The sequence below is a fragment of the Salvelinus namaycush genome, chromosome 31 (genome assembly GCF_016432855.1).
Source record: "Salvelinus namaycush isolate Seneca chromosome 31, SaNama_1.0, whole genome shotgun sequence".
NCBI lineage: Eukaryota > Metazoa > Chordata > Actinopteri > Salmoniformes > Salmonidae > Salvelinus > Salvelinus namaycush.
Window position 1 is genome coordinate 45,703,707 of NC_052337.1, and position 27,466 is coordinate 45,731,172.

The 27,466-nt window shown below is 45.4% G+C and overlaps 1 protein-coding gene across 1 annotated transcript; it reads right to left on the bottom strand.

Moving 5' to 3' along the window:
• LOC120025642 (TOG array regulator of axonemal microtubules protein 2-like) lies at window positions 1-26,412 on the bottom strand. Its single transcript, XM_038970188.1, has 10 exons — window positions 26,303-26,412; window positions 12,212-12,763; window positions 11,508-11,769; window positions 11,032-11,164; window positions 8,008-8,093; window positions 7,628-7,689; window positions 3,043-3,278; window positions 1,957-2,115; window positions 780-911; window positions 1-446 (listed from the first exon to the last, which is right to left on the bottom strand). The coding sequence occupies exons 2-10, from the start codon at window positions 12,692-12,694 to the stop codon at window positions 437-439; spliced, it is 1,563 nt and encodes a 520-aa protein (XP_038826116.1). The 5' UTR covers window positions 12,695-12,763; window positions 26,303-26,412; the 3' UTR covers window positions 1-436.
• Between the last annotated feature and the right edge of the window lie 1,054 nt (window positions 26,413-27,466).

Below are 27,466 nucleotides of genomic sequence, written 5' to 3' on the forward strand. Positions count from 1 at the left end.
TCATTGTCATAGTCCAGAAGTATTGGATGAAAATCCACAATGTTGGTGCCATACAGGAGCACTGACCAATCTGCCTCCAAAAGAGGACTGCTGGTTTTGAGGATGGTGTGGAGGTCAGTGGTTGATGATCTGAGCACCCCCTGAGATGGTGAGTATGGTTTCAGTAGACCACTATTGAGCTCGTAGATCAGATAGGAGCTTTGAGGAAAGGTAATTTAGTGCTTTGAATGTGGTTCATATAGCCTTATAGTGGATTCAGGACTTGGACAAGGATTCAATGCAGTTTAAAGATGTATTTACATGGGGGTTTGGATGATAGTGTCAAATTTCTTAAAATGAGCGAAAATATTGGAGTTTGGGGACTGGAGGGGAAAATAGTCAGGTTGGGAAATGTGCAAATATTTAGATACAAATATATAGTCAAATTGGGGATTATTCAGATATTCCTGTTGAAAAAGAGAAAAGACAGAAAGATATAATCTTACAGTATATTAAATTCATCCCATTGGGCCAAAACTGGTTGAATAAACGTTGTTTCCACCTCATTTCAACAACAATAAAATCTATGTGATGACGGTAAATCAACGTGGGAAACACAATTGGATTTTTTTCACCCAACCTTTAACCAACATTTTTGGTTGATTTCACATTTTGGTTGATTTCCCAAATTTAAATCAAAACTAGACATTGAACTGATGTCTGTGCCCAGTGGGATTGGATTTCTGTAATCATATCAGCTCATTTGTCACACTTCTTCAAATCATCCAGAGAGAATGTACCTTTCTTTGAGGTTAACCTTTGAGATGACCTCCCTCAAGGATTCTCGCTCTTTCCTCGGAGCGAATTTGTCCCACATTTTAGCAAAGTCGCCATTGGTGGCCACGTTTCTCAAGATATTGCGACCATGATGCCTGTGGACAAATATATTAATATCATCTTAAACTTGCAACATATCAAAAAAATTCTGCTGTCTGTGATTAAAAACAGTACTCAATTGATGGCAACCTGAGAACAAATATCCCATCAAAATAAGACATACATTAGGTAGAATTTGCAAGAGGGTCGATTTGAGTAATGCACCGCATTACCTGATCTACAAATCATCTCAACTATCTAACAACTGGGTATTAACCGTTCGTTATTATGAAAATCTTAGCGAATCTGCACAGCGCTTGGCTCAGGCCGACCATTGTGATCAACTAGGGTTGTCTTCATTAGGCACCAAACCAAACAGAAGGAAGGAAACTGAATCAGGTACTGACTATTTGGACTCATTTACATTTGACATTTTTACCCCAATTTCGTGGTATCCAACTGGTAGTTACAATCTTGTCCCATCGCTGCAACTCCCGTAAGGACTCTGGAGAGGCGAAGGTCGAGAGTCGTGCGTCCTCCGAAACACAACCCACACAATGCCCGCTTAACCTGGAAGCCAGCTGCACCAATGTGTCGGAGGAAACCCCATACACCTGGCGACCATGTCAGCGTGCACTGCACCCCGCCCACCACAGGAGGTCGCTCGTTGGCGATGGGAGAAGAACATCCCTGCCGGCCTTTGGCTTTGGCTTCGGCTAAGCTTTTGGCTTTTTAACTTTCAAACCCACATGAGTGCCTGGACTTGGATTTTTCTATGCCACGTAGCACTTATTTGTGTTTATAATTTTTCCTTTTTGTTTTCAATTACTATTCCCCTCCAAGAGAACCTGTGGTTGTTTTGGAATACCTCAAATCTGCAATTCAATCCATGACACCCTTTAGCATAGATGCTGTAGACAATGTGGCTTTTAAAGGCAATTTCAATTTGTATTCGTGGTAAACGCTGCAGATGTTGACTCAAGAGTAAATTACCTTTAAAAGCTGCATTGTCGGCGATCTAGTGCTATAGCGAGCCATGGATTGAATCCCGGCCTTAACTGTTATGTTGAAGCAAGCTACTTTACAGGAGGAACTTCCCACCTGGCTTCCTGTGCAGGGTCCACAGCCAGTTTACTGACGGCAATCAAGAAGCGGTCAGTAAGGTCTTTCTTCCCCGACAGGAGACGAGCCATCCCCATGACCTCAGCCAGTCTCTCCAGGTGCTGAGCAGTGCAGCTCCTCACCGCAGCGTTACGGTGGCTGAGGAAGGAAAAACAGAGCACATCAGTTACATGTCATAGAGATACATGAGTTAGGAGACAAATGATAATGGATTGTATTGATGAAGTCTCATCGATGGATCAAAATGTTCGGTAAGACTTTATATTAAGGTCCCTTAATATACCATTTATAAACTGTTTGTAAAGAGTTTACTTACCATTCATTATTCCTACATTTGTAAATGTCAATTAGAAATCTATAAATAGTTATTTACACATTTATAAACGCTATTTTAAATGATTTGTTCATGATTTATCAGATAATTAATAAGGTGTTTGATCATAGTATGTTCACAATTTGTAAATGATTAATAATGTACTACTAATGTACTATAAACCAGTTATAAAGGAGGTGTTGTCAAGGCATTTGTTAATGGTTGATTAATGGTTTGACTCACCATTTATATACATTTTTAAATGTATTTATAAATGTCACGAATGGTGTATTTATTAATGAGTGCATTTATGAATGTGAGTACATGCACTTACTAATACCTCAGTGCCTCACTAATAGCCCCTAATCTAAAGTGTTCACTATATATACTTTATAAATGTTTATAAATGACTTGTTACTCCCCAAAGGCTAGCACACATCAGTAGACAGTACCTCTCCACCAATGGCTAAAAATAATCTAAATAACGCATTGGTAAAATAAGAAGTACACAACACAAGGAGGTATAAGACATAACAAAAAAATGTGATTCCATTAAAATGTGACATCTAACGTTGGGGTGAGTTGCTGCCGGAAGTGTTGTGGAATAACCTAGCATGCTGATGAAAAAGGCAGTTAATTAAAAACTAGCAGTATTTCAATCTTCTCGATTTCGAGGCTTGGATAATGGGATAATTTGTGGAAGTCCGGATCTACCCCTTAGTGAGTGTTAATTGACCCCTCTCCCTCTTTACTTCAGCCCACCGACCAGCAGGGCATTCATGACACGGGTAGGGGTGCAGCTCTGCACCATGTGACCCAGGGCAAAGTTGGCGCCCTGCCGGATGAAGGTGTTGGCCTCGCTGGCTTTGTGCAGCAGCACGCGTGCCGTCCCCTCCACCTCACTGTCCATGGCCCTCTGGAGGTGAACGTACATGTCACCCAGTGTGGCCATGGCAGCACAGGACACTGCAGAGCGCAGGTTCTTCACCTGAATCATAATAACACGCACAGGACCAGCTATTAATGTTGAGCAGTACAACCTGTTACGTTCCCCAGTTTCTGTGTTCTGTTTTGTATTTGAGTGTGTGTTTCAGGAGATGGCTTCCTGAAGTACTCCCCAACCAGCTGATTGGTCAACCCCAGGCTAATTGGTGATTGGAGCTGACCCCGCCCCCTCGTCAAGAAGCAGCTGACTCTAATTAACATTGCCACCTGAAGATATAAAAACCAGTGTTCTGTTCAGTAGAGAGGAGATTGGAGAGAGAGGAGAGATGAGAGTAGAGATTTGGAGATAAAAGATAGAATTGAATATTTTGGAGAGATCAAGAGAAATTAGAGATTGAGGGAGGGGAGAGGGGAGAGATGAGAGTAGAGATTTGGAGATAAAAGATAGAATTGAATATTTTGGAGAGATCAAGAGAAATTAGAGATTGAGGGAGGGGAGAGGAGAGAGATGAGATAAGGAGTAGAGATTTGGAGATTGAGAGAGAGAAAATTTAGATTGTGATATAGTGTGGGTTGTGTATCAGAAAGTGTGGCATGTACTGTTGTTGTTGGTAGCAGTTTTTCTATGTCCTGTGTTTGTGAGTGTTTGTGAAATCAGTAATATTTACTCTGTTTCATTTGTTCCCAGGGGGGAAGGAGAAGGCACCTAGGGAGTGCTTAGGCAAGAGGCCCGAGGGCATACATATACCCGTAGTATATTTACTGTCTAGGCACACTAGGTAAGACCTGGGCGGACCACCCCCTGTATTTTGGTTAGGGCACCAGACGGTGCTAAGTTAGGTAAGTTAAGTGGGTAGGCAGGTTAGATAGGAGAGGGGGAACTTTGATATTTACTTTCTTTGCTTTGGTTCCGTCCAGCCCCTTTTCCCCATATTACCGTGTAAGAAAATAAATCCAAGTAAACGGTAAAATCTGCTTTTGTGTCATCCTTGCTCGCACCTACAGTCCATACCTCTTGCACTTCAGAGAGTTGAGTTATAGCAGGGAGTTGCGTTCCCTCTTCGCAGAGGCGTGCGTAACATAATGGGGGCTCATCCGGGATTCCATTAAACCCACCGGACCCTGCTGCACTGAGCTCTCTGTGGTTAGTGATTGAGGTGTGATGGTAGGTTGTGAGTTTGGATGACTTGTTTAGTTTGTGTTTTCAGTAGATTGTTGTGTACAAGATGGCTGCCTCAGCCATCTCCAAGTTCATTGAAGCGCCCTCTATTGATTGTTTGGTGAGGTTTCGAAAAGTAGACCTTATAACTATAGCTGACCATTATGGATTTGTTATCCCTGAGAAAGCCCTAAAGGCTGAGCTTTTGGTGCTAGTCAGGGAGGGTTTAGTGAGAGAAAGAATTCTCTCATTGCAAGGAGAGGAGACGTGTAGACCTTCCGATGTCAAGTCGGAGGACAGGGCGGAGGAAGGGGTTGCTCGTACCCCCTTTACATTGCCTCGATTCGATCCTTTATCTTCTGCTTCAGGTCGTTCAGACGGGACCGCTAGGCTAAAGGTGAGGCTGGCCCGGTTAGAAATGGAGCAAAAAAGATAAAGAGAGACAAATGCATTTTGATCTTGAAATTAGGAAAATAGAAGCCGACAAGGAGGTGAGGATCCGACAACTGGAGCTGGATGCTGGCTCCGGTACGACTCCAAAAGCTGCTCAGCATCAAGCCCACTTTGATGTAAGTAAAAATATAGCTTTAGTCCCTCCATTCCGAGAGTCGGAAGTTGATTCCTATTTCTCTGCGTTTGAGCGTGTGGCCGCTGCGCTACATTGGCCACTCGAGGTTTGGCCTCTCCTGTTACAATGTAAATTGTCTGGGAAAGCCCAGGAAGTAGTAGCTGCTCTCTCCCTGGAAGACAGTTTACACTATGATACAGTTAAAACTACTGTGTTGCGGGCTTATGAGTTGGTGCCTGAAGCTTATAGACAGCGCTTCAGGAACCACAAGAAACCCTCTCAGCGTACTTTTGTTGAGTTTGCTAGGGACAAAGAGTCTCTGTTTCATCGATGGTGTTCAGCCAGCAAAGCTAACACCTTTGCTGATATTCGGGAGTTGATGCTGTTGGAGGATTTTAAAAGCAACCTCCCTGATAGAATTGTAGTTCATTTAAATGAACAGAAAGTGGTGACATTGGCCCAGGCAGCAGTGTTGGCAGATGAGTATGCTTTGACACACAAGACTGTCTTTGGTGCACCTCGTTTTGAAGGTAGACTGATTACGTCATCAGTGCCTCGTTCAGGTCGCTTTTCCTCTGACAAGCCTTTTCATGAGATCCGTGAATGTTTTTACTGTCACCAAAAGGGTCACGTGATTGCGGACTGCCCAGTTTTGAAAAATAAACCGAAACAGTCCCAGTCACCGTCCCCAAAAAGGAAAAGTTTGGGTTTAGTCAAGTCTTTGGCTCGTCCGTTGGTCCGAGGTATTGATTCAGCATTTGAGAAACCGGATCCTGTTTATGCTCCGTTTATCTCTACCGGTTGTGTTTCCTTAACTGGAGAACAAGCTGATCAAAAGCCAATTAAAATCTTACGAGACACCGGGGCGGCGCAGTCAGTTATCATTACTGATGCTTTACCCTGGTCTCCTGAAACGTATTGTGGCTCACATGTTATATTACAGGGGATAGAGACAAAAACAGTACCTGTACCATTACACTGGGTCCACTTAGTGTCAGACTTGGTATCAGGACGTTTCCGTGTTGGTGTAGTGTCTACACTGCCAGTAAAAGGAGTCACATTGCTATTAGGGAATGATATTGCTGGTGGTAACGTTACTCCTGTGTTAGAGGTAGTAGACAACCCAGAAATCAAAATTGCAGATGAGAAATTGGTTCAAGCATTTCCACATGTTTTTCCTGCTTGTGTCTTACCGAGGGCATACATATACCCGTAGTATATTTACTGTCTAGGCACACTAGGTAAGACCTGGGCGGACCACCCCCTGTATTTTGGTTAGGGCACCAGACGGTGCTAAGTTAGGTAAGTTAAGTGGGTAGGCAGGTTAGATAGGAGAGGGGGAACTTTGATATTTACTTTCTTTGCTTTGGTTCCGTCCAGCCCCTTTTCCCCATATTACCGTGTAAGAAAATAAATTCTAGTAAACGGTAAATTCTGCTTTTGTGTCATCCTTACTCGCACCTACAGTCCATACCTCTTGCACTTCAGAGAGTTGAGTTGTAGCAGGGAGTTGCGTTCCCTCTTCTCAGAGGCGTGCGTAACATAATGGGGGCTCATCCGAATCCACCACATCTCCAAGCTTGCGAGATTGTGTCTTAACGAGGGCACAATCTCGCAAGCTTGGAGATGTGGTGGATTTGGCTAGTTCCATTTTTGAGAATGTTGAAGTAGAAGACAATGCACCGAGTATTCCTTCTGCAAGTCCGACAGTTTTTACTCCTGTAAAAACTAAGGAAGGGGACTGCGAAATCGCACCCCAATTACATGACATTCTTTTGTCTGTCACCCCTGAGAAGGTGATTGAATGTCAAAAAGGAGACACCAGTCTTCGTAAGTGTTTTGCTTCGGTAATTTCCATTGAGGAAGCTAAAACTAGAGAGACTGCCTACTTTATGGAAGCAGGAGTTTTGATGCGTAAATGGGCAGCTCATGACACTGTTAATGACTGGAGTGAAGTGTGTCAAGTGGTTGTTCCTACACCGTTCCGACAGCAGGTGCTGTCACTCGCCCATGACCAGGCGTGGTCTGGACATTTGGGGATCACAAAGACTTATAACCGGGTCCTTCGTCATTTTTTTTGGCCAGGTTTGAAGTCTGACGTGGTCCAATTTTGTAAAACATGTCACGTATGTCAACTCACTGGGAAAGCGAATCAAACAGTTCCTAGAGCACCGCTCTACCCGATTCCTGTGGTGGGGGAACCGTTTGAAAGAGTGATAGTTGATTGTGTAGGTCCGTTGCCGAAAACCAGGTCAGGTAACCAGTTCTTACTAACAATAATGTGCAGTGCTACTCGATACCCAGAGGCTATTCCTCTCCGTACTATTACGGCTAAGACTGTGGTGAAGGCACTGGTGAAGTTCTTCTCTACGTTTGGACTCCCTAAAGTAATCCAAACAGATCAGGGATCCAACTTTATGTCCAAAATGTTTTCAAATGTGTTAAAGACATTGTGTATTTCCCATCAGGTCTCAAGTCCGTATCATCCAGAGAGTCAAGGGGCTCTCGAACGCTGGCATCAGACGCTGAAGGCAATGCTACGCAAGTATTGTATGGATACCAGTACCGATTGGGATGAGGGGGTGCCCTTTGTCCTATTTGCTATTAGGGAAACGATACAAGAGTCCTTAGGGTTTAGCCCTGCTGACCTTGTGTTTGGACATACCCCAAGGGGTCCGCTGAAAGTGTTGAAGGAGCATATCTTATCTCCTACACCCAGTAGCGCCCCTAAAAATGTGTTGGATTATGTCAGTAAGATGCGGGAGAGACTGCACGCCGCATGTGCGTTGGCCCAAAAGTCTCTTTCCTCTTCGCAAAAACGCATGAAGGTGCATTATGACAAAAAGGCTGTTGGCCGTTCTTTTGCACCAGGGGATCAAGTTTTAGTTTTGTTGCCAATTCCTGGCTCATCTCTGTCAGCACGTTTTTCTGGACCATATCTGGTGGAAAAGAAACTCAGTGACACAAACTATGTGATAAAGACCCCAGATCGAAGGCGTTCTTCCCGTGTGTGTCATGTTAACATGCTAAAAGAATATTATGTACGTGACTCTCCAGACAGCTCCTCAAGTAAGCCGGTCCAGCCCGCCGTCTCCAGTGTGGCTGCGGTGGTGCTGAAGCCTGGCTGGGACCTAGAGGAGGATAAGGAGGATGGGTTGGAGTTACGCCATACGTTACAGCAGTGTGAACGCCTATGTAATTCAGAGATGCTGAAGAAGTTACCCTCTCAAATGGAACATTTGGATAGCGATCAAACTAAGGACCTTATCTTATTGATAAACAGTTTTCTCAGTGTGTTTCAGGACGTTCCAAGTCGCACGTCCATCTTGGAACATGACGTGGATGTGGGCAATGCTGCTCCTATACGTCAGCATCCGTACCGGGTTAATGCAAAGAAAAGGGAGGTAATGAAAAGTGAGGTAGCTTATTTATTACAGAATGACATGGCAAAACCCAGTAACAGCTCCTGGAGTTCCCCATGTATTCTTGTTCCTAAGCCTGACGGTACGTCCCGCTTATGCACGGACTATCGTCGTGTAAATGCAGTTACAAAGTCTGATTCTTTTCCTCTACCTCGATTAGATGACTGCATTGATAGAATTGGCTCTGCTGCTTACGTTAGTAAGTTAGATTTGTTAAAAGGTTATTGGCAGGTGCCTCTGACCTCTAGAGCTTCTGACATATCGGCTTTTGTTACGCCTGATAACTTTGTACAATACACTGTGATGCCCTTTGGCATGTGTAATGCACCTGCTACATTTCAGCGTCTAGTTAACATTGTGTTTGCAGATGTGCCAAATTGTACTGCATACCTTGATGATGTGGTGATGCATTCGTCTACTTGGTCTGATCATCTCTCCACTTTGAAAAGTGTGTTTCAGCGGTTGGAGAATGCTTCTTTAACCCTCAATTTGGCCAAGTGTGAGTTTGGGAAGGCTACGGTGACTTACTTAGGGAAACAAGTGGGACGAGGTCAAGTGCGCCCAGTATCTGGCAAGGTGGAGGCAATTGTTGCTTTTCCTGCTCCCACGACTCGACGCCAGTTGCGCAGATTCCTAGGGATGGTAGGGTACTATCGTACATTCTGTAAGAATTTCTCGACGGTAGTAGCTCCCCTTTCATCTCTGCTTAGTCCCAAGGTACCATTTAGGTGGTCCAAGGACTGTAACCATGCTTTTGAGTCCGCTAAAGCGCTACTTTGTAGTGCCCCAGTGCTTGCCGCCCCCAACTTTGACAAACCTTTTAAGCTGGAGGTTGACGCTAGTATAGTGGGGGTGGGTGCGGTTCTCTTACAGGAAGATGAAGACGGAGTGGATCGGCCCGTCAGTTTCTTCTCCCGTAAGTTCAACTCGTGTCAGTCAAGGTACTCCACAATTGAACAAGAGACGCTAGCTTTATTGCTAGCCTTACAGTTCTTTGAGGTATATGTGGGATCCAGTGCCTTGCCTGTAATGGTCTTCACGGACCATAATCCTTTAGTGTTCTTAAAGCAAATGTACAATCAGAACCGCCGCCTTATGCGGTGGGCTCTGATTGTACAAGGATATAATGTACAGATAGCCTATGTGAAGGGCTCAGCGAATGTGGTTGCTGACGCTCTATCACGGGTTTACTAACTGGGGAAGCGTTGGGTTTTGTTATTACAAACTGTATGTTTGCAATTTTTGTGGTGGGCGTGTTACGTTCCCCAGTTTCTGTGTTCTGTTTTGTATTTGAGTGTGTGTGTTTCAGGAGATGGCTTCCTGAAGTACTCCCCAACCAGCTGATTGGTCAACCCCAGGCTAATTGGTGATTGGAGCTGACCCCGCCCCCTCGTCAAGAAGCAGCTGACTCTAATTAACATTGCCACCTGAAGATATAAAAACCAGTGTTCTGTTCAGTAGAGAGGAGATTGGAGAGAGAGGAGAGATGAGAGTAGAGATTTGGAGATAAAAGATAGAATTGAATATTTTGGAGAGATCAAGAGAAATTAGAGATTGAGGGAGGGGAGAGGGGAGAGATGAGAGTAGAGATTTGGAGATAAAAGATAGAATTGAATATTTTGGAGAGATCAAGAGAAATTAGAGATTGAGGGAGGGGAGAGGAGAGAGATGAGATAAGGAGTAGAGATTTGGAGATTGAGAGAGAGAAAATTTAGATTGTGATATAGTGTGGGTTGTGTATCAGAAAGTGTGGCATGTACTGTTGTTGTTGGTAGCAGTTTTTCTATGTCCTGTGTTTGTGAGTGTTTGTGAAATCAGTAATATTTACTCTGTTTCATTTGTTCCCAGGGGGGAAGGAGAAGGCACCTAGGGAGTGCTTAGGCAAGAGGCCCGAGGGCATACATATACCCGTAGTATATTTACTGTCTAGGCACACTAGGTAAGACCTGGGCGGACCACCCCCTGTATTTTGGTTAGGGCACCAGACGGTGCTAAGTTAGGTAAGTTAAGTGGGTAGGCAGGTTAGATAGGAGAGGGGGAACTTTGATATTTACTTTCTTTGCTTTGGTTCCGTCCAGCCCCTTTTCCCCATATTACCGTGTAAGAAAATAAATCCAAGTAAACGGTAAAATCTGCTTTTGTGTCATCCTTGCTCGCACCTACAGTCCATACCTCTTGCACTTCAGAGAGTTGAGTTATAGCAGGGAGTTGCGTTCCCTCTTCGCAGAGGCGTGCGTAACAAACCCACGAACATCAGAAACGTGACACAATCATTTGACTTGTTCTCCAAATGTAGCAGATTTGTGCAGATGAATGAATAGGTCAGTGAATGAATACAGCTACCTCATTTATAATGGCAAGGCAGATATCATGGAGTTTAGGCATCAGTATGTCCATGTGGTTCTGAGCCATCACACGGAGAGAGGTCAAGCCCTCGATCTTCTTCTCCCTGCAATTCAGTGAAAGAAACGTAAGCAATTTCTACAACATTTTCCAAAACCATTATAATGATGTTCATCAATTAGGACTCTGGTCTCTTAATTTCAGAAGTTTCTACGCTCTGTAGCTCAAATCTACATTTCCAAGGACACTACACTGTGCTTCCTTTAGCCTAGCTCCATTGGTCTTGTCTACAGTGAATGCTCACCAGTCATCAGAGGCAGAGTGGAGCAGCTTGAAGGTCTTAGTCAGGGCCTGCTCTGGGTTGGACAGGGGCTGCAATCTGGCCTGGTCCTGACTATTCTTCATTTGGCCCTTTGGCTCACTGGCTGCCTTCTTGTCTATGGGTTGACAGCAGACATCTATCTCTCTGTGAACTGTATGCATTTACTAATTTTCATATCTGTTTGTAGCTTTTAACACTAGAACATCTTAATTCATTATGATATCATTTTAAATTTAGCACACATTTTTTTGATGCTCACCCTGCTCAGAAGCAGGGTCCAATTAGCCTTGAGTAAAGGTTATCTCACTGTGAAACAGGCAAAGCAAGTGTGGAAAAATGTCTTAGCCCTGGGCTAAAGCCATTTGTGTCCCTTCGCTTCCTACTGTCTTTCTATCAATCTACCTAGCTTCGTCTCCCTGTCTAATTTACATTAGTGTGAGTACATGAGAGGGACTGACCTGAGCCGGTGGCAGCCTTTGGCAGGCTAAGGAACCTTATAGGCCGAGGCAGTTTGCTCCTGGGCTTGGTAGGAGGGGGAGCAGGCCTGGTTGGGCTGTCACGCGACTTAACCGGGGTCCCGACATCCAGGTAGTCACGGACCTCCGCAGGGGTGTTCATATCCCCTGAGCTCAGGCTTCCCAGAGAGCTGGTGGCTATTTCCCCCATGGACATGGCCGAGCCCAAACTTCTCCTGCCCATGGCCTTCACCTCATGTACCACCTTTGGCGTAGACCAGAAAAGAATGCTCCCATCATAGAGATACATATAGAACTTGTATATACATAAACTAATACACAGAGATCCTGTATTCTAGGATCTATTCTATCATGCTGTCAAAGAGAGTATCCTTTCTAACCTGTACCCCCGCACACTGACTCGGTACCGATACCCCCTGTATATATCCTCGTTATTGTTATGTCATTGTGTTACTTTAAATATTATTATTTTTTACTTTAGTATTTGGTCAATATTTTCTTAACTCTTCTTGAACTGCACTGTTGGTTTCACGGTAAGGTCTACACTTGTTGTGTTCGGCGCACGTGACAAAGTTTGATTTGATTTTAAGACATGGAACCACTATCTGTTTTGGCAATTTATCAGTCCAAGTATAATTCTGAACTGCAAATTTTCACATTTACTATAAATTCGAAGTCCATCCTACCTTCCAGGCCTCCTCCTTCAGGGGAGTCTCGATGTCCGTCACCTCCTCAATCAGGTCAATGGGTCCGTTGTTGTCAGCACAGCCCTGGTCCGACTGGACTTTCAGGGCTTTGACTCCCCGCCTGCCCTTCTTCTTCTTGCCCCTCTTGGAGGGAGCTCCAGTGGGAGGGACGGGAACAGGCCACACGCTACTGCTGCTGAATGACTTATTTACCTGGAGGGACTCCAGAGAGTGAGATCCGGGTCGAACTTGGGCTCCGTCCACCCCCACCATGTTCTTCAGTGGGGCCAGAGCTATGTGTTCAAGCCTTCGTGGCAAAGGCCTCGGTGGAGCTGTCGGGCACGGAATGCACTGAATAGAGGGGACGAAGTGGTGCGCGAAGGTGCTGCCAACCCCGATGAGAGCAGTCCGGACATAATTCTCATGGATAGCACTTATCTTTCTTTGCTTTACTTCCATGGCCTCTCTCTCAGCTCTCTGCATCTGCAGAAGTCTGGCATCACTGATGAAGCCACGATGGCCCTCTGGGATTGGGTAGCTCTCCTGATAGCCCTGGATCACAATGGGACAGTATGAAATGAATAGCAGAAGTGAAGTAGGCAAAATAGTTTCTACAGTGTGTCATAAAAAGCTTTTATGCTAAAGATTTTATGGATGTAGGCCTACTGTATGTCTATGAAACCACAAAATTAACAGTGATATTTTTGAAAAACGTTTGAAAAACTGATGAGCCTTACAAAACTTGAAAACATGTCCTGGTCATCCTGTTGGTTTAAAGCCATGTTTTGCTTCCTCAAGTTTTCGATGACACTCTTCATCTGAGAATTCTCCTTCTGGAGTTTGTCAAACTCACTTGATTTTCTTCCTCGATAAGCCATTGATGATAAATATTAACACTCTCAAAATAAGAACTTAACCTATTTCTGTGAGAGATCTATCATGAAATGAGTGGAAATGAAATGTTGCTTGTCAGATGGAACCAGCAATGATATGATGGCAAGGCTTCCGTTACATTGTGATGTCATAATGGGGTCTGTTGACAGTGCTGAGCACATCAGCACATGGTGAACATTCATGAAAGCTTTTTGATTCCCATATAAAATCATAAATACTATATATATATATATATATATATATATATATATAAACTCAGCAAAAAAAGAAACGTCCCTTTTTAGGGACCCGGTCTTTCAAAGAGAATTCAAGTAACTTCACAGATCTTCATTGTAAAGGGTTTAAACACTGTTTCCCATGTTTCCCACGCACAATCCCTCCATCAGTGCTCAGACTGTCCGCAATAGGCTGAGAGAGGCTGGACTGAGGGCTTGTAGGCCTGTTGTAAGGCAGGTCCTCACCAGACATCACCGGCAACAGCGTCGCCTATGGGCACAAACCCACCGTCGCTGGACTAGACAGGACTGCCAAAAAGTGCTCTTCACTGACAAGTCGCGGTTTTGTCTCACCAGGGGTGATGGTCGGATTTACGTTTATCGTCGAAGGAATGAGCGTTACACCGAGACCTGTACTCTGGAGCGGGATCGATTTGGAGGTGGAGGGTCCGCCATGGTCTGGGGCGGTGTGTCACAGCATCATCGGACTGAGCTTGTTGTCATTGCAGGCAGTCTCAACGCTGTGTATTACAGGGAAGACATCCTCCTCCCTCATATGGTACACTTCCTGCAGGCTCATCCTGACAGGACCCTCCAGCATGACAATGCCGCCAGCCATAATGCTCGTTCTGTGCATGATTTCCTGCAAGACAGGAATATCAGTGTTCTGCCATGGTCAGCAAAGAGCCCGGATCTCAATCCCATTGAGCACATCTGGGACCTGTTGGATCGGAGGGTGAGAGCTAGGGCCATTCCCCCCCAGAAATGTCCGGGAACTTGCAGGTGCCTTGGTGGAAGAGTGGGGTAACATCTCACAGCAAGAACTGGCAAATCTGGTGCAGTCCATGAGGAGATGCACTGCAGTACTTAATGCAGTTGGTGGCCACACCAGATAGTGACTGTTACTTTTGATTTTAACCCCCCCTTTGTTCAGGGACACATTATTCCATTTATGTGGAACTGGTTCAATTTATGTCTCAGTTGTTTAATCTTGCTATGTTCATACAAATATTTACACATGTTAAGTTTGTTGAAAATGAACGCAGTTGACAATGAGGACGTTTCTTTTTTTGCTGAATTTATATATATATACACCGTATACAGTTGAAGTCGGAAGTTTACATACACCATAGCCAAATACATTTAAACTCAGTTTTTCACAATTCCTGAAATTTAATCCTAGTAAAAATCCCCTGTCTTAGGTCAGTTAGGATCACCACTTTATTTTAAGAATAACCTCATGCTAATCACATTGGCCTACGTTAGCTCAACCATCCCGCGGGGGGGACACTGATTTCGTAGATGTTATCTTCTCTGGTACCGTCCCACCTGGCCAACATCCAGTGAAAATGCAGAGCACCAAATTCAAATAAATTACTATAAAAACAAAACTTTTATGAAATCACATATGCAATACACCAAATTAAACCTACACTTGTTGGGAAATCCAGCCAACGTGTCAGATTTCAAAAAGGCTTTACGGCGAAAGCAAACGATGCTATTATCTGAGGACAGCACCCCAGCAAACAAACACAGACAATCATATTTCAATAAAGAAAAGAAATAAAGATATAATTCATGCCTTACCTTTGACGAGCTTCTTCTGTTGGCACTCCAATATGTCCCATAAACATCACAAATGGTCCTTTTGTTCGATTAATTCCGTCGATATATATCCAAAATGTCCATTTATTTGGCGCGTTTGATCCAGAAAAACACCGGTTCCAACTCGCGCAACATGACTACAAAATATCTCATAAGTTACCTGTAATCTTTGTCCAAACATTTCAAACAACTTTCCTAATACAACTTTAGGTATTTTTTTACGTAAATAATCGATAAAATTTAAGACGGGATAAACTGTGTTCAATACCGGAGGAAAACAAAGTGTAGCGAGCTTTCAGGTCATGCGCCTCTAACAAAGAGTACACTTCCCTCGAGCCTCATTCTGAACAGTGCTACTTCTTCATTTCTCAAAGGAAAAACCTCAACCAATTTCTAAAGACTGTTGACATCCAGTGGAAGTGATAGGAACTGCAAGCAAGTCCCTTAGAAATCTGGATTCCCAATGAAATCCCATTGAAAAGAGAGTGACCTCAAAAAAAAAAAAAATTTGAATGGTTTTTTCCTCGGGGTTTCGCCTGCCTAATAAGTTCTGTTATACTCACAGACATGATTCAAACAGTTTTTGAAATGTCAGAGTGTTTTCTATCCAAATCTACTAATAGTATGCATATCTTAGCTTCTGGGCCTGAGTAGCAGGCAGTTTACTTTGGACATGCTTTTCATCCGGACGTGAAAATACTGCCTCCTATCCCAAAGAAGATAAACGTCTTCATTTTAATTAGGGATGTGTTGGAGCCTATTTCTTCCTATTTAAGAAATAAGAGGTAGGCCTACCCATTAGACAGATGAAAAGAGGCTTTAGGTTGCTATATCCATAGATATGTTAGTCAATTCCTCCACCCGCCATTCACTCTTTAAATAGCCAACCTCTGTGTAAATACACAATAATTAATGAGGGAAATGAAAACCAGGTGTGTAGGAAAACTAGACAAAACAAATGGAAAATGAAAAGTGGATCGACGATGGCTAGAAGACCGGTGATGCCGACCACCGAACGCCACCCGAACAAGGAGAGGAATCGACTTTGGCGAGCGGTTCCAGCAGCGCGCCGACACCGGCCTCGGGGACGACCCGGAGGGCGAGGTGCAGGGCGATCCGAACGGAGACCTTGGAACTCCTGCAGCAGTGACAGGTCCAAAACGTCCTCCACCGGAACCCAGCATCTCTCCTCCGGACCGTACCCCTCCCACTCCACGAGGTACTGAAGGCCCCTCGCCCGACGCCTCGAATCCAGTATGGAGTGAATGGAATACGCCGGGGCCCCCTCGATGTCCAGAGGGGCGGAGGAACCTCCCGCACCTCAGTCTCCTGGAGCGGGCCAGCCACCACCGGACTGAGGAGAGACACATGGAACGAGGGGTTAACTTCACTAGGGTAGGGGGCAGCATTCGGAATTTTGGATGAAAAGCGTGCCCAAATTAAACTGCCTGCTACTAAGGCCCAGAAGATAGAATATACATATAATTAGTAGATTTGGATAGAAAACACTCTAAAGTTTCCAAAACTGTTAAAATAATGTCTGTGAGTATAACAGAACTGATATGGCAGGCGAAAACACAAGGAAAATCCAACCAGGAAGTACTATTATTTTGAAAGGCTGTTTTTCCATTGTAAGCCTATCCACCATACAAAGACTTAGGACCCAGTTCATGAGCTCTGTGTCTTCCTCTACACGTGGCCAGTCTTTAGGCATTGTTTCAGGCTTTTACTCTGAAAAATGAGGGAGATACAGCACTTTCAATCAGTGGCCAGTGGAAATGTCCATTCATCAGCCATGCGCCCTGATCGGGAATGCGCCTTTCTTGTTTCTCCTTTCCTATTGACGAAGCTTTTGTCCGGTTGAAATATTATTGATTATTTATGACTGGATTACTGGACAAAACGCGTGAACAAAAAGGAGGAATTTGGTCATAAAGAGGGACATTATCGAACAAAACTAACATTTATTGTCTAACATGGAGAACTGGGAGTGCCACCAGATGAAGATCATCAAAGGTAAGTGATTAATTTTAATGCTATTTCTGACTTTTGTGACACTCTCCTTGGCTGGAAAATGGCTGTATGTGTTTCTGTGGCTAGGTGCAGACCTAACATAATCGCAAAGTGTGCTTTCGCCGTAAAGCATTTTTAAAATCTGACACAGCGGTTGCATTAAGGAGAAGATTATCTTTATTTCCATGACTAACACTTGTATCGTTTATCAATGTTTATGATGAGTATTTCTGTAATTTGACGTGGCTCTGCACTTTCACCGGATGTTTGTTTGAGACAATGCATTTCTGACCATAATGCGCCAATGTAGACTGAGATTTTTGGATATAAATATGAACTTTATCGAACAAAACATACATGTATTGTGTAACATGATGTCCTATGAGTGCCATCTGATGAAGATCATCAAAGGTTAGTGATACATTTTATCTCTATTTCTGCTTTTTGTGACTCCTCTCTTTGGCTGGAAAAATGACTGTATGGTTCTGTGACTAGGTGCTGACCTAACATAATCGCATGGTGTGCTTTCGCACCATTTAATTATGGGATTTCTGTTGTTTTGAATTTGGCGCCCTGCAATTTCACTGGCTGTTGTCGAGGTGGGACGCTACCGTCCAACTTGTACCAGAGAGGTTAATACGGTAATCGGGGGGAAGCTGTAACCTGTAACTCAACTCGTTCAGTCTCCTGAGGACTTTAAATGGCCCCACAAACCGCGGCCCCAGGTTCCGGCGGGGCAGGCGGAGGGGCAGGTTTCGGGTCGAGAGCCAGACCTGGTCCCCCTGTGCGAACACCGGGGCCTCACTGCGGTGACGGTCTGCGCTGGAGTTCTGGCGCAGCACAGCCCGGTGAAGGTGAACATGGGCGGCGTCCCATGTCTCCTCCGCGTGCTTGAACCAGTCGTCCACCGCAGGAGCCTCGATCTGACTTTGATGCCAAGGCGCCAGAACCGGCTGGTACCCCAATATTCACTGGAAGGGGGAGAGTTTAGTGGAGGAGTGGCGAAGCGAGTTCTGAGCCATCTCGGCCCAGGGCACGAACGCCGCCCACTCCCCCGGCCGGTCCTGGCAATAAGACCGCAGAAACCTACCCACATCCTGGTTCACTCTCTCCACCTGCCCATTACTCTCGGGGTGAAAATCCATATCAAACCCCCAGACGTTCCATGAACGCCCTCCAGACCCTCGACGTGAACTGGGGACCCCGATCAGACACTATATCCTCAGGCACCCCGTAGTGCCGGAAGACGTGTGTAAACAAGGCCTCCGCAGTCTGTAGGGCCATAGGGAGACCGGGCAGAGGAAGGAGACGGCAGGACAATTGACCGACAGGTGCGACCATGGCCACTGTGGAACGGGTAAGGGGTGTAACTTACCTCTGGGCAGGTGCCTAGGTGCCTTACACTGGGCGCACACCGAGCAGGAGGAAACATAAACCCTCACGTCCTTAGCCAAGGTGGGCCACCAGTACTTCCCACTCAGACAGCGCACCGTCCGACCGATGCCTGGATGACCAGAGGAGGGTGACGTGTGGGCCCAATAGATCAGCTGGTCACGGACAGCAGACGTAACGTACAGACACCCAGCGGGACACTGGAGGGGAGCGGGCTCTGCATGTAACGCCTGCTCAATGTCCGCGTCCAGCTCCCATACTACCGGCGCCACCAGGCAGGAGGCTGGGAGTATGGAGGTAGTATCCGTGGGCTGCTCCTCTGTGTCATACAGCCGGGACAGTGCGTCTGCCTTCACATTCTGGGAACCTGGTCTGTAAGAAAGGGTGAAAACAAAACGTGTGAAAAACATGGCCCACCTTGCCTGACGAGGATTCAGTCTCCTCGCTGCCCGGATGTACTCCAGGTTGCGGTGGTCAGTCCAGATGAGAAAAGGGTGTTTAGCCCCCTCAAGCCAATGTCTCCAAGCCTTCAACACCCTGACAACAGCCAACAACTCCCGGTCCCCCACATCATAGTTTTGCTCCGCCGGGCTGAGCTTCCTCGAGAAGAAGACGCAGGGGCGGAGCTTTGGTGGCATGCCCGAGCGCTGAGAGAGCACGGCTCCTATCCCAGCCTCGTACGCGTCCACCTCCACTGTGAACGCCAAAGAGGGATCCGGGTGGACCAGCACGGGAGCCGAGGTAAACAGAGCCCTTAGGTGACCAAAAGCACTGTCCGCCTCAGCTGACCACTGCAAACGTACCGGGCCCCCCTTCAGCAGTGAGGTAATGGGAGCCGCTACCTGACCAAAACCCCGGATAACCTTCGGTAGTAATTGGCAAACCCTAGAAACCACTGCACCTCCTTTACCATGATGGGAGTCGGCCAATTACGCACGGCTGAAATGCGGTCACTCTCCATCTCCACCCGAGGTGGAAATGCGGTACCCTAGGAAGGAGACTGCTGGAAGAACAGGCATTTCTCAGCCTTTACGTACAGGTCATGCTCCAACAGTCGACCAAGCACCCTGCGCACCAGGGACACATGCTCGGCGCGTGCAGCGGAGTATATCAGAATGTCATCAATATACACCACTACACCCTGCCTGTGCAGGTCCCTGAATACTGATGGAGCATTCATCAACCCGTACGGCATGATGAGGTACTCATAATGCCCTGAGGTAGTACTGAACGCCGTCTTCCACTCGTCTCCCTCCCGGATACACACCAGGTTGTAAGCGCTCCTGAGATCTAGTTTGGTGAAGAAGCGCGCCCCGTGCATTGACTCAATCGCTGTGGCTATGAGAGGTAGCGGGTAACTGTACTACACAGTGATCTGGTTTAGGGCTCGATAGTCAATACACGGGCACAGACCTCCCTCCTTCTTCTTCACAAAAAATAAACTCGAGGAGGCGGGTGAAGTGGAGGACCGAATGTACCCCTGACGCAGGGTTTCGGAGCTATGTTCCCATAGCCGCCGTCTCCGCCTGTGACAGGGGATACACGTGACTCCTGGGAAGTGCGGCGTCTACCTGGAGGTTTATCGGACAATCCCCCCCGACGATGAGGTGGTAATTGAGTTGCCCGCTTCTTAGAGAAGGCGAGAGCTAAATCGGAATATTCGGGAGGAATGTGCATGGTGGAGACGTGGTCTGGACTTTCCACCGTAGAAGCACCAACGGAAACCCCTAAACACCTCCCCGAGCACTCTCGCGACCACCTCGTGAGAGCCCTCTGTTGCCATGAAATAGTGGGGTCATGACAAGCTAACCAGGGAAGGCCCAGCACCACGGGAAACGCAGGAGAGTCAATGAGGAAGAGACTGATTCTCTCCTCGTGATCCCCCTGCATCACCATGCCCAGATGAGTAGTGGCCTCCCTAATCAACCCGGACCCTAATGGTCAACTGTCCAGAGCGTGAACTGGGAAGAGCCTAACCACTGGAACAATAGGGATCCCTAAACTATGGGCGAATGCTCTGTCAATAAAGATCTCTGCCTCGCCTGAATCGACGAGTGCCTTATGCTGGGAATGTGGGGAAAACTCAGGAATGTTAACATGCAAGAACATGTGTGCAACAGAAGGCTCTGGATGAGAATGGTGCAGGCTCACCTGGCGTGACGCCAGAGTGCCCTGCCTGCTGCCTCGACCCATAGAGGAACCAACCCGACACCGACCGGCAGTGTGACCTCTGCGGCCACAGATGGTGCACGTGAAGGCCCCTCTGGCCCCCCTGAGCGCAGCACCTCCCAGCTCCATAGGTGGTGCTGGAAGAGGGAACCGACAGAGCCCTCTCTGAATGTCTGCGGGTGGCCAGCAGGTTAAAGGATGCGGCTGTATCGACAATCTTGGAACTGAAAAGTCAAAGGACTAAGCCTAAACCAACAGAATGTCAACAAGAGTCATACAAAGTCAAACAGTTACTGCAAGAGTGGAACAGGCTCCATGTCTCACCAGATGGATTATTACAAAGGAAAACAGCAAAAAGGACACAAGTTGTGGTACCAAGTACTTACACACTGAAATGGCCCATCTCGGAACAGAAAGAGTGTTGAACTTAGCACGAGAACACTTTTATTGGCCGCGCATGCAACATGACATTGAACACTTTATCACCAAAGTGTGTAAGTGTATCAAACAAAAGAAACCCAGTGTAATAACTAGGGCCCCAATGCAACATGTACGAGCTACAGCTCCATTCCAGATGATTTCAATTGACTATGTACATTTGGAGAAAAGCAGAGGGGGCTACGAGTACATTTGAGTTATTTCAGATAACTTTACAAAACTTGCACAAGTCTACCCCACCAGAAATAAGTCAGGGAAAACTGCAGCAAAAAAGCTTTTTGATGATTTTTTCCCAAAGTTTGGCTTTGTGTCAAAAATCCATCATGATCAGGGAAGAGAGTTTGAAAATCAGTTATTCAGAGCCTTGCAGAACTGTACGGGAATAGCCTATTCCAGAACCTCTCCATATCATCCACAGGGGAATCCGAGATTTAACCATACACTGTTGTCAATGTTGCGCACACTAGATGAAGAGAAAAAGGCCAACTGGGGTGATTATCTGAACAAGGTCATTCATGCATATAATTGTACCATCAGTGATGCTATTGGGTTCTCACTGTATTTCCTGCTATTTGGAAGGGCTCCACTGCTACCTGTTGACCTTGTCTTTGGGTTACAGATAAAGGAACAGGAGAAATCATACCAGGATTATGCTAAGAAGTGGCAGCAACAGATGGCTGAAGCCTATGACATCGCCAGTAGAAACATGGAGAAATCAACAGCAAAAGGAAAAGCCTACTACGATCTGAAGAAAATGAGTTCGGTTCTGGTCTCAGGGGATCGTGTACTGGTGAGGAACATGTCAGAATGTGGGGGGACGGGAAAGATAAGATCACACTGGGAGGACCAAATACATGTGGTGGTAACCAGGAAAGGTGATGACAGCCTTGTCTATGAGGTCAAACCCGAGAGGGGTACAGGCAGGGCCCGGGTTCTGCATCGCAATATGCTCATGTCATGTAATTCCCTACCATTTGAGGAACCTGTTGAAACACCCAGTAGAGGTCTGTGGAGAAGGGAACCACCCCAGCAAAAACAGCAAAATGGGGAGAGAGCTGAGTCAGAGCTCAGTTGACGATTCTTATCCAGTATTCATCAATAGGCCATGTAGGGATGAAGAGAGCAGACAGAGTAGCACACAACTAGTATCAGATAATAGTGAGGAACGGGGTCAGACTGATAGAAACTTCACTGTGAAGGACTGCCAGCCAGTCCTCAGAGAGAGCCCGGAGAGGACAGGGGTAAATATGGAAAAGGCTGAGGGCTCAGAGACTCAATCATCTCATGATGAAGTGGACACTGATTCATTGGGGTCACCCATGACCTTGCCCTGCCATTCAGCCCAGCAGAGGAGGCCCAGAGACATTCTAACCTATAACACTTTAGGGCTGCCAAGCTCTTATCAGGATACCAACTAGAGATGTTCTGATGTGTATATATTTTCTCGTTTACCTTTACTAATCACAGTGTGATAATGTTTAGTGGGGGTTGCGTCTTTGCCCATAAAGGCAGACTGGACATGTCTAGATAGTTATATGGCTGTTAGGCCAGTTTTTTCCATTGTTCTCATGACCAGTGCTTACATCTTCTGTTTGTTGAGGCCAGTGAAATGTTTGGGGGTGTTGTAAGGGGCTTAATACACGTGTATTCCAGCCACTAGGGGGTACTCTGGTGAAGCCCATGGGAAATAAAGAAATATAGTTTAAGTGAATTGGGAAGAGTAAGAATGAAAAACTAAAGAAAGACTGTAAATGGCTGTTACCTGTGCTGGCATGATTAAAAGTGAAGTAAACCGTACTTTTCACGTTGTAGTTTATATGATAAGCTCATTGGAAGGGTCGAAAACTATAAACTTTGTGAGAAAACCCCAAAATTGTTCCTCAGCTAGAAATGTTACACCCTCTCATGTCGCCATCTTAACCATGTCACTGATTTCACGGAACTCTCCTGCGCATCATTTACTTCACAAAATCGCGCAAACGTGAAAGCGCCAGAAATAAAAATCGCGAGATTGTAAATATGTGTGAGAGTCAGAGATTTGAAAGCAAACGCTTTCATGCAAAACGATGTACAGTAATGTGTACATACATTTTAGTGTGGCCCAGGGAAATTAGACAATTTCGAAGCAATTATTTTAAATCTCTGTCTTTGTAATACTGTATGTATTCAATGATTTCGAATTGATCACTTCCCAATGGGTACATACATCAATTCAACTTTTATTCCACGTTGGTTCAACGTATTTTCATTGAAATGAAATGGAAACAACATTGATGCCCAGTGCGTTTATTGTGTCACAGTGAATTTTATATTCTGCAGTCAATTTTATTATGTTTTCATGTGCCATGATTCTGACATTTCACATATGATCCTCATAGGATTAGGCTACATAATTACAGTGGTGCAGTAAATGTAATCTCAATTCAATACGATGTGCATATACTGTACATATAGCCAATATAGCTATTAAACCCATGTTCAGTGACTGTAATCTGTGACGCAAGTGGCCGAATATGTTTGTGACGTTCCATGGAACCCACGGTATTGTTTAAAACTAGATTCTGATTGGCTTGCAGGTCATTCTACAGTGTAAATTATAAATGAAAACGTGCTTTTATATCAGTGTTACAGATTCACATTACCGAGCGTGTCTCAACCCGTACCGCCCTTTTATCTGCCTAAAGGTATCTTCACGCACGACTGGATAGGCCTTTTGGATACGCTTGTCCAAGGTAAGGACATGCGTCAAGCTATAGCCTACTTTTAATGTTTTAGGTCCGAACTCAAGTTACTCCAGTCAAGTAATTAATCGTAAAAGTTAGTTGTTTTGACTGAGCAGTCCAATGGCCAATGCTGTTTTTGGACTATGAAACCCTCTGCTATATACTATGATGAGCCAATAACATGCATAGGCATTGCACAAGTCAGTGTCTAGGTCAGAATATAAAGCTGCTATTTCCGTCAACTCAAGTTACTCAAGTCAAGTGATTAATCGTAAGAGTTAGTTGTTTTGACTGTCAAAACAAATAACTTTGATGGAATATTCCAAATTACAATGGCAATTATGCATCACAAATTCACAATATTACTTGTATTTCAATGATTCATCCAGGCCCAAGACATAAAGTTGCCTGAAAGCTGTGTAGCAATCATTCCATTGCTGACCCATAGGATGGTAATCACATACATGATTGGCATAATCTAGAATCATGGATACCTTTCATGTAAGTACTCCCACACCAGATTTTTTTTACATACCTCAGAAGGAAGATACCTCAATACCTGGAAGCACTGTCTCATGTACAATTGTTAATGCTATCTTTGAAATGTCTAACAAAATGTTGACCTGATGATTTCATCAAGACCTTCTCATCACAAGTCGGAACTAGTGGTCAACATTGGGACAATGCAGCCCAAAAAAAACAGGGGCCAATATTTTCATGGAGGTAAGCACTACACTTCTGATGGGTTTAAAGATTGTATTAATTTATATAAAAGTGAGAAAGTAAACCCCAGCTGTTGTTATTCTTTTCACAGGGAAGGACAATCCCCATTATGCCATGAATGTTTCATTGCTGAACAACCATAGATATTTTTCCTCTAATTTGGCTCCCGTTCCTCCAACAGTGAGCAAGACCTGCCAGCAGAGCTCACTGGAGCAGGGAGACATCCCGTCATAATTTTGGCGCCTGACAAAGTACATTTTTTTTCTTCTAAATAACACTATAGTAACATCTTCTGCACAAAGTTACATTCCTAATACGATTGGTGATAAGTGAGAAAGAATCCTAAAGATGGTCCAATGGGCATGGTCTGAAGCCTCTCGTCATCTCAGTATGTTGAACCACCTGATTTCTTGCAGGCTTGAGATTCAGATCCTGCTGAACGATGTTAAGCAGTCGATTAACCACATGCAGGGGACACTGAACACCATGCAGGGGCAGTGTATTGAGTTGCAGACTGCCATATCTAAGGTAGTGTCAGATGAGTCTCAGATACAGAAGAATAAGTCTATGATGGTATGGTGATAATGATTGAGATGGTGATTATAATGATGATGACTAGCAGTACCCCACCCTACGGGCGGTAAATCATTGGATCTGATTAATTCAGTTCAATGCAATTCAATCTTTGAGGACTGCAACCATAGAAATACAATGTATTTACACTAATAATAAGCTATAGTCAACTTCCCGTCTATGCTTATCTTGCTCATTGCTCACTGTCAATTGCTCACTGTTACCCTATGTGTGCAATTCTGTGATTTCTCACAGAAAAATAATTTGGTTGCAAATGTAACTGGGGCCATGTAAATAATTGTTAGGCTACTCATTTTGAATCCACCGGTGGCAACTTGTGTGACCATAAAAGTCTATGTGCGACTGGGCACAGTAAAATTATTTGGTTACTGACCTGCCCTACATCATAGAAGGCCCTTCAAGACGGAACTAGGAAATTCTGACATTTCTGACTCGCTAACTCGTTATGGAATTATGATTTCAAGTTTCCCACTTGTGAAGTATCAGAATCAACCAGAAGGATACTCTACACTAATAACTTACATTCATTTTAACTCTGAGGTTCCAAGTTTCCGATGGCATGTGAATGCGTCAATAATTGCCATGGTAATTTTGAATGTTCAGTCAGTGAGCGTTATGGGTAATTGTCCTACATACTTACATCAAATGCTGTAGTAACAGTGCCATTCCAAACACAATAAATGTGAAATTTAACAAAGATACAAAATATTGCTAAAGTGAAGAAAATCAGCTCAAAATTGTAGGAGGAAATGTCCCTGCAGCAGGGAGGCTTACGGTATTATAATATATTGTAGATAACATAAATATAATTTGTATTTACAGTATCAGTACACATACAAATGAAAGTATATGCTAGGGATTGATCTACACTGAGTGAATAAAACATTAAGAACACCTTCCTATTGAGTTGCCCCCCTTGGTGGTGAACCATTGTTGATACTCAGGGAAAACTGTTGAGCGTGAAAAACCCAACAGCATGGCAGTTCTTGACACAAACTGGTGCGCCTAGCACCTACTACCATACTCTGTTCAAAGGGACTTAAATCTTTGGTCTTGCTCATTCACCCTCTGAATGACACACATACACAATCCATGTCTCAATTGTCTAAAAATCTATCTTTAACCTGTCTCCTCCCCTTCATCTACACTGAGAAGAAGATTTAACAATTAACATCAATAAGGGATTATAGCTTTCACCTGATTAGTCTATGTCACGGAAAGAGAAGGTGTTCTTAATGTTTAACACACTCAGTGTATGTGTCAATGATGTTACAGATTCCAAGTGGTTGATTTTTTAGGGAATGACTATATGCTCTATATTATACCTGCAGATCATCACAGCAGCCGAAGTTGCTTTGCAGAGGGAGGAGATCGTCCGAGCATCAGGCCTCATCCCGTCACAGAGGGAGGGTATCCTCCAAACATCCAGTGTCCCTGCACAGAGGGAGGGAATCCTCCAAACAGCCAGTGTCGCTGTACAGAGGGAGGGGGTTCTCCCAGCATCTAGCATCACTGCACAGAGGAAGGAGATCCTCTGAGCATCAGGCCTCATCCCTGCACAGAGGGAGGGGATCCTCCAAACAGCCAGTGTCCCTGCACAGAGGGAGGGGATTCTCCCAGCAGCAAGCATCACTGCACAGATGAAGGAGATCCTCCGAGCATCAGGCCTCATCCCTGCACAGAGGGAGGGGGTCCTCCGAGCATCAGGCCTCATCCCGTCACAGAGGGAGGGGATTCTCTCAGCAGCTAGCATCACTGCGCAGAGGGAGGAGATCCTCCGAGCATCAGGCCTCATCCCGTCACAGAGGGAGGGGATTCTTCCAGCATCTTCTATCACTGCGCAGAAGAAGAAGATCCTCAGAGCATCAGGCCTCATCCCTGCACAAAAGGAGTTGATCCTCCTGATGGCCAGTGTCCCTGCACAGAGGGAGGGGATCCTCCCAACAGCCAGTGTCCCTGCACAGAGGGAGGGGGTTCTCCCAGCGGCTAGAATCATTGCGCAGAAGGAGATCCTCCGAGCATCAGGCCTCATCCCTGCACAGGAGGGGATCCGCCGAGCATCAAGGCCTCATCCCGTCGCAGAGGGAGGGGATTCTTCCAGCATCTCCTATCACTGCGCAGAAGAATAAGATCCTCCGACCATTAGGCCTCATCCCTGCACAGAGGGAGGGGGTCCTCCAAGCATCAGGCCTCATCCCGTCACAGAGGGAGGGGATTCTTCCAGCATCTTCTATCACTGCGCAGAAGAATAAGATCCTCCGACCATTAGGCCTCATCCCTGCACAGAGGGAGGGGGTCCTCCGAGCATCAGGCCTCATCCTGTCACAGAGGGAGGGGATTCTCTCAGCAGCTAGCATCACTGCGCAGAGGAAGGAGATCCTCCGAGCATCAGGCCTCATCCCGTCACAGAGGGAGGGGATTCTCTCAGCAGCTAGCATCACTGCGCAGAGGAAGGAGATCCTCCGAGCATCAGGCCTCATCCCTGCACA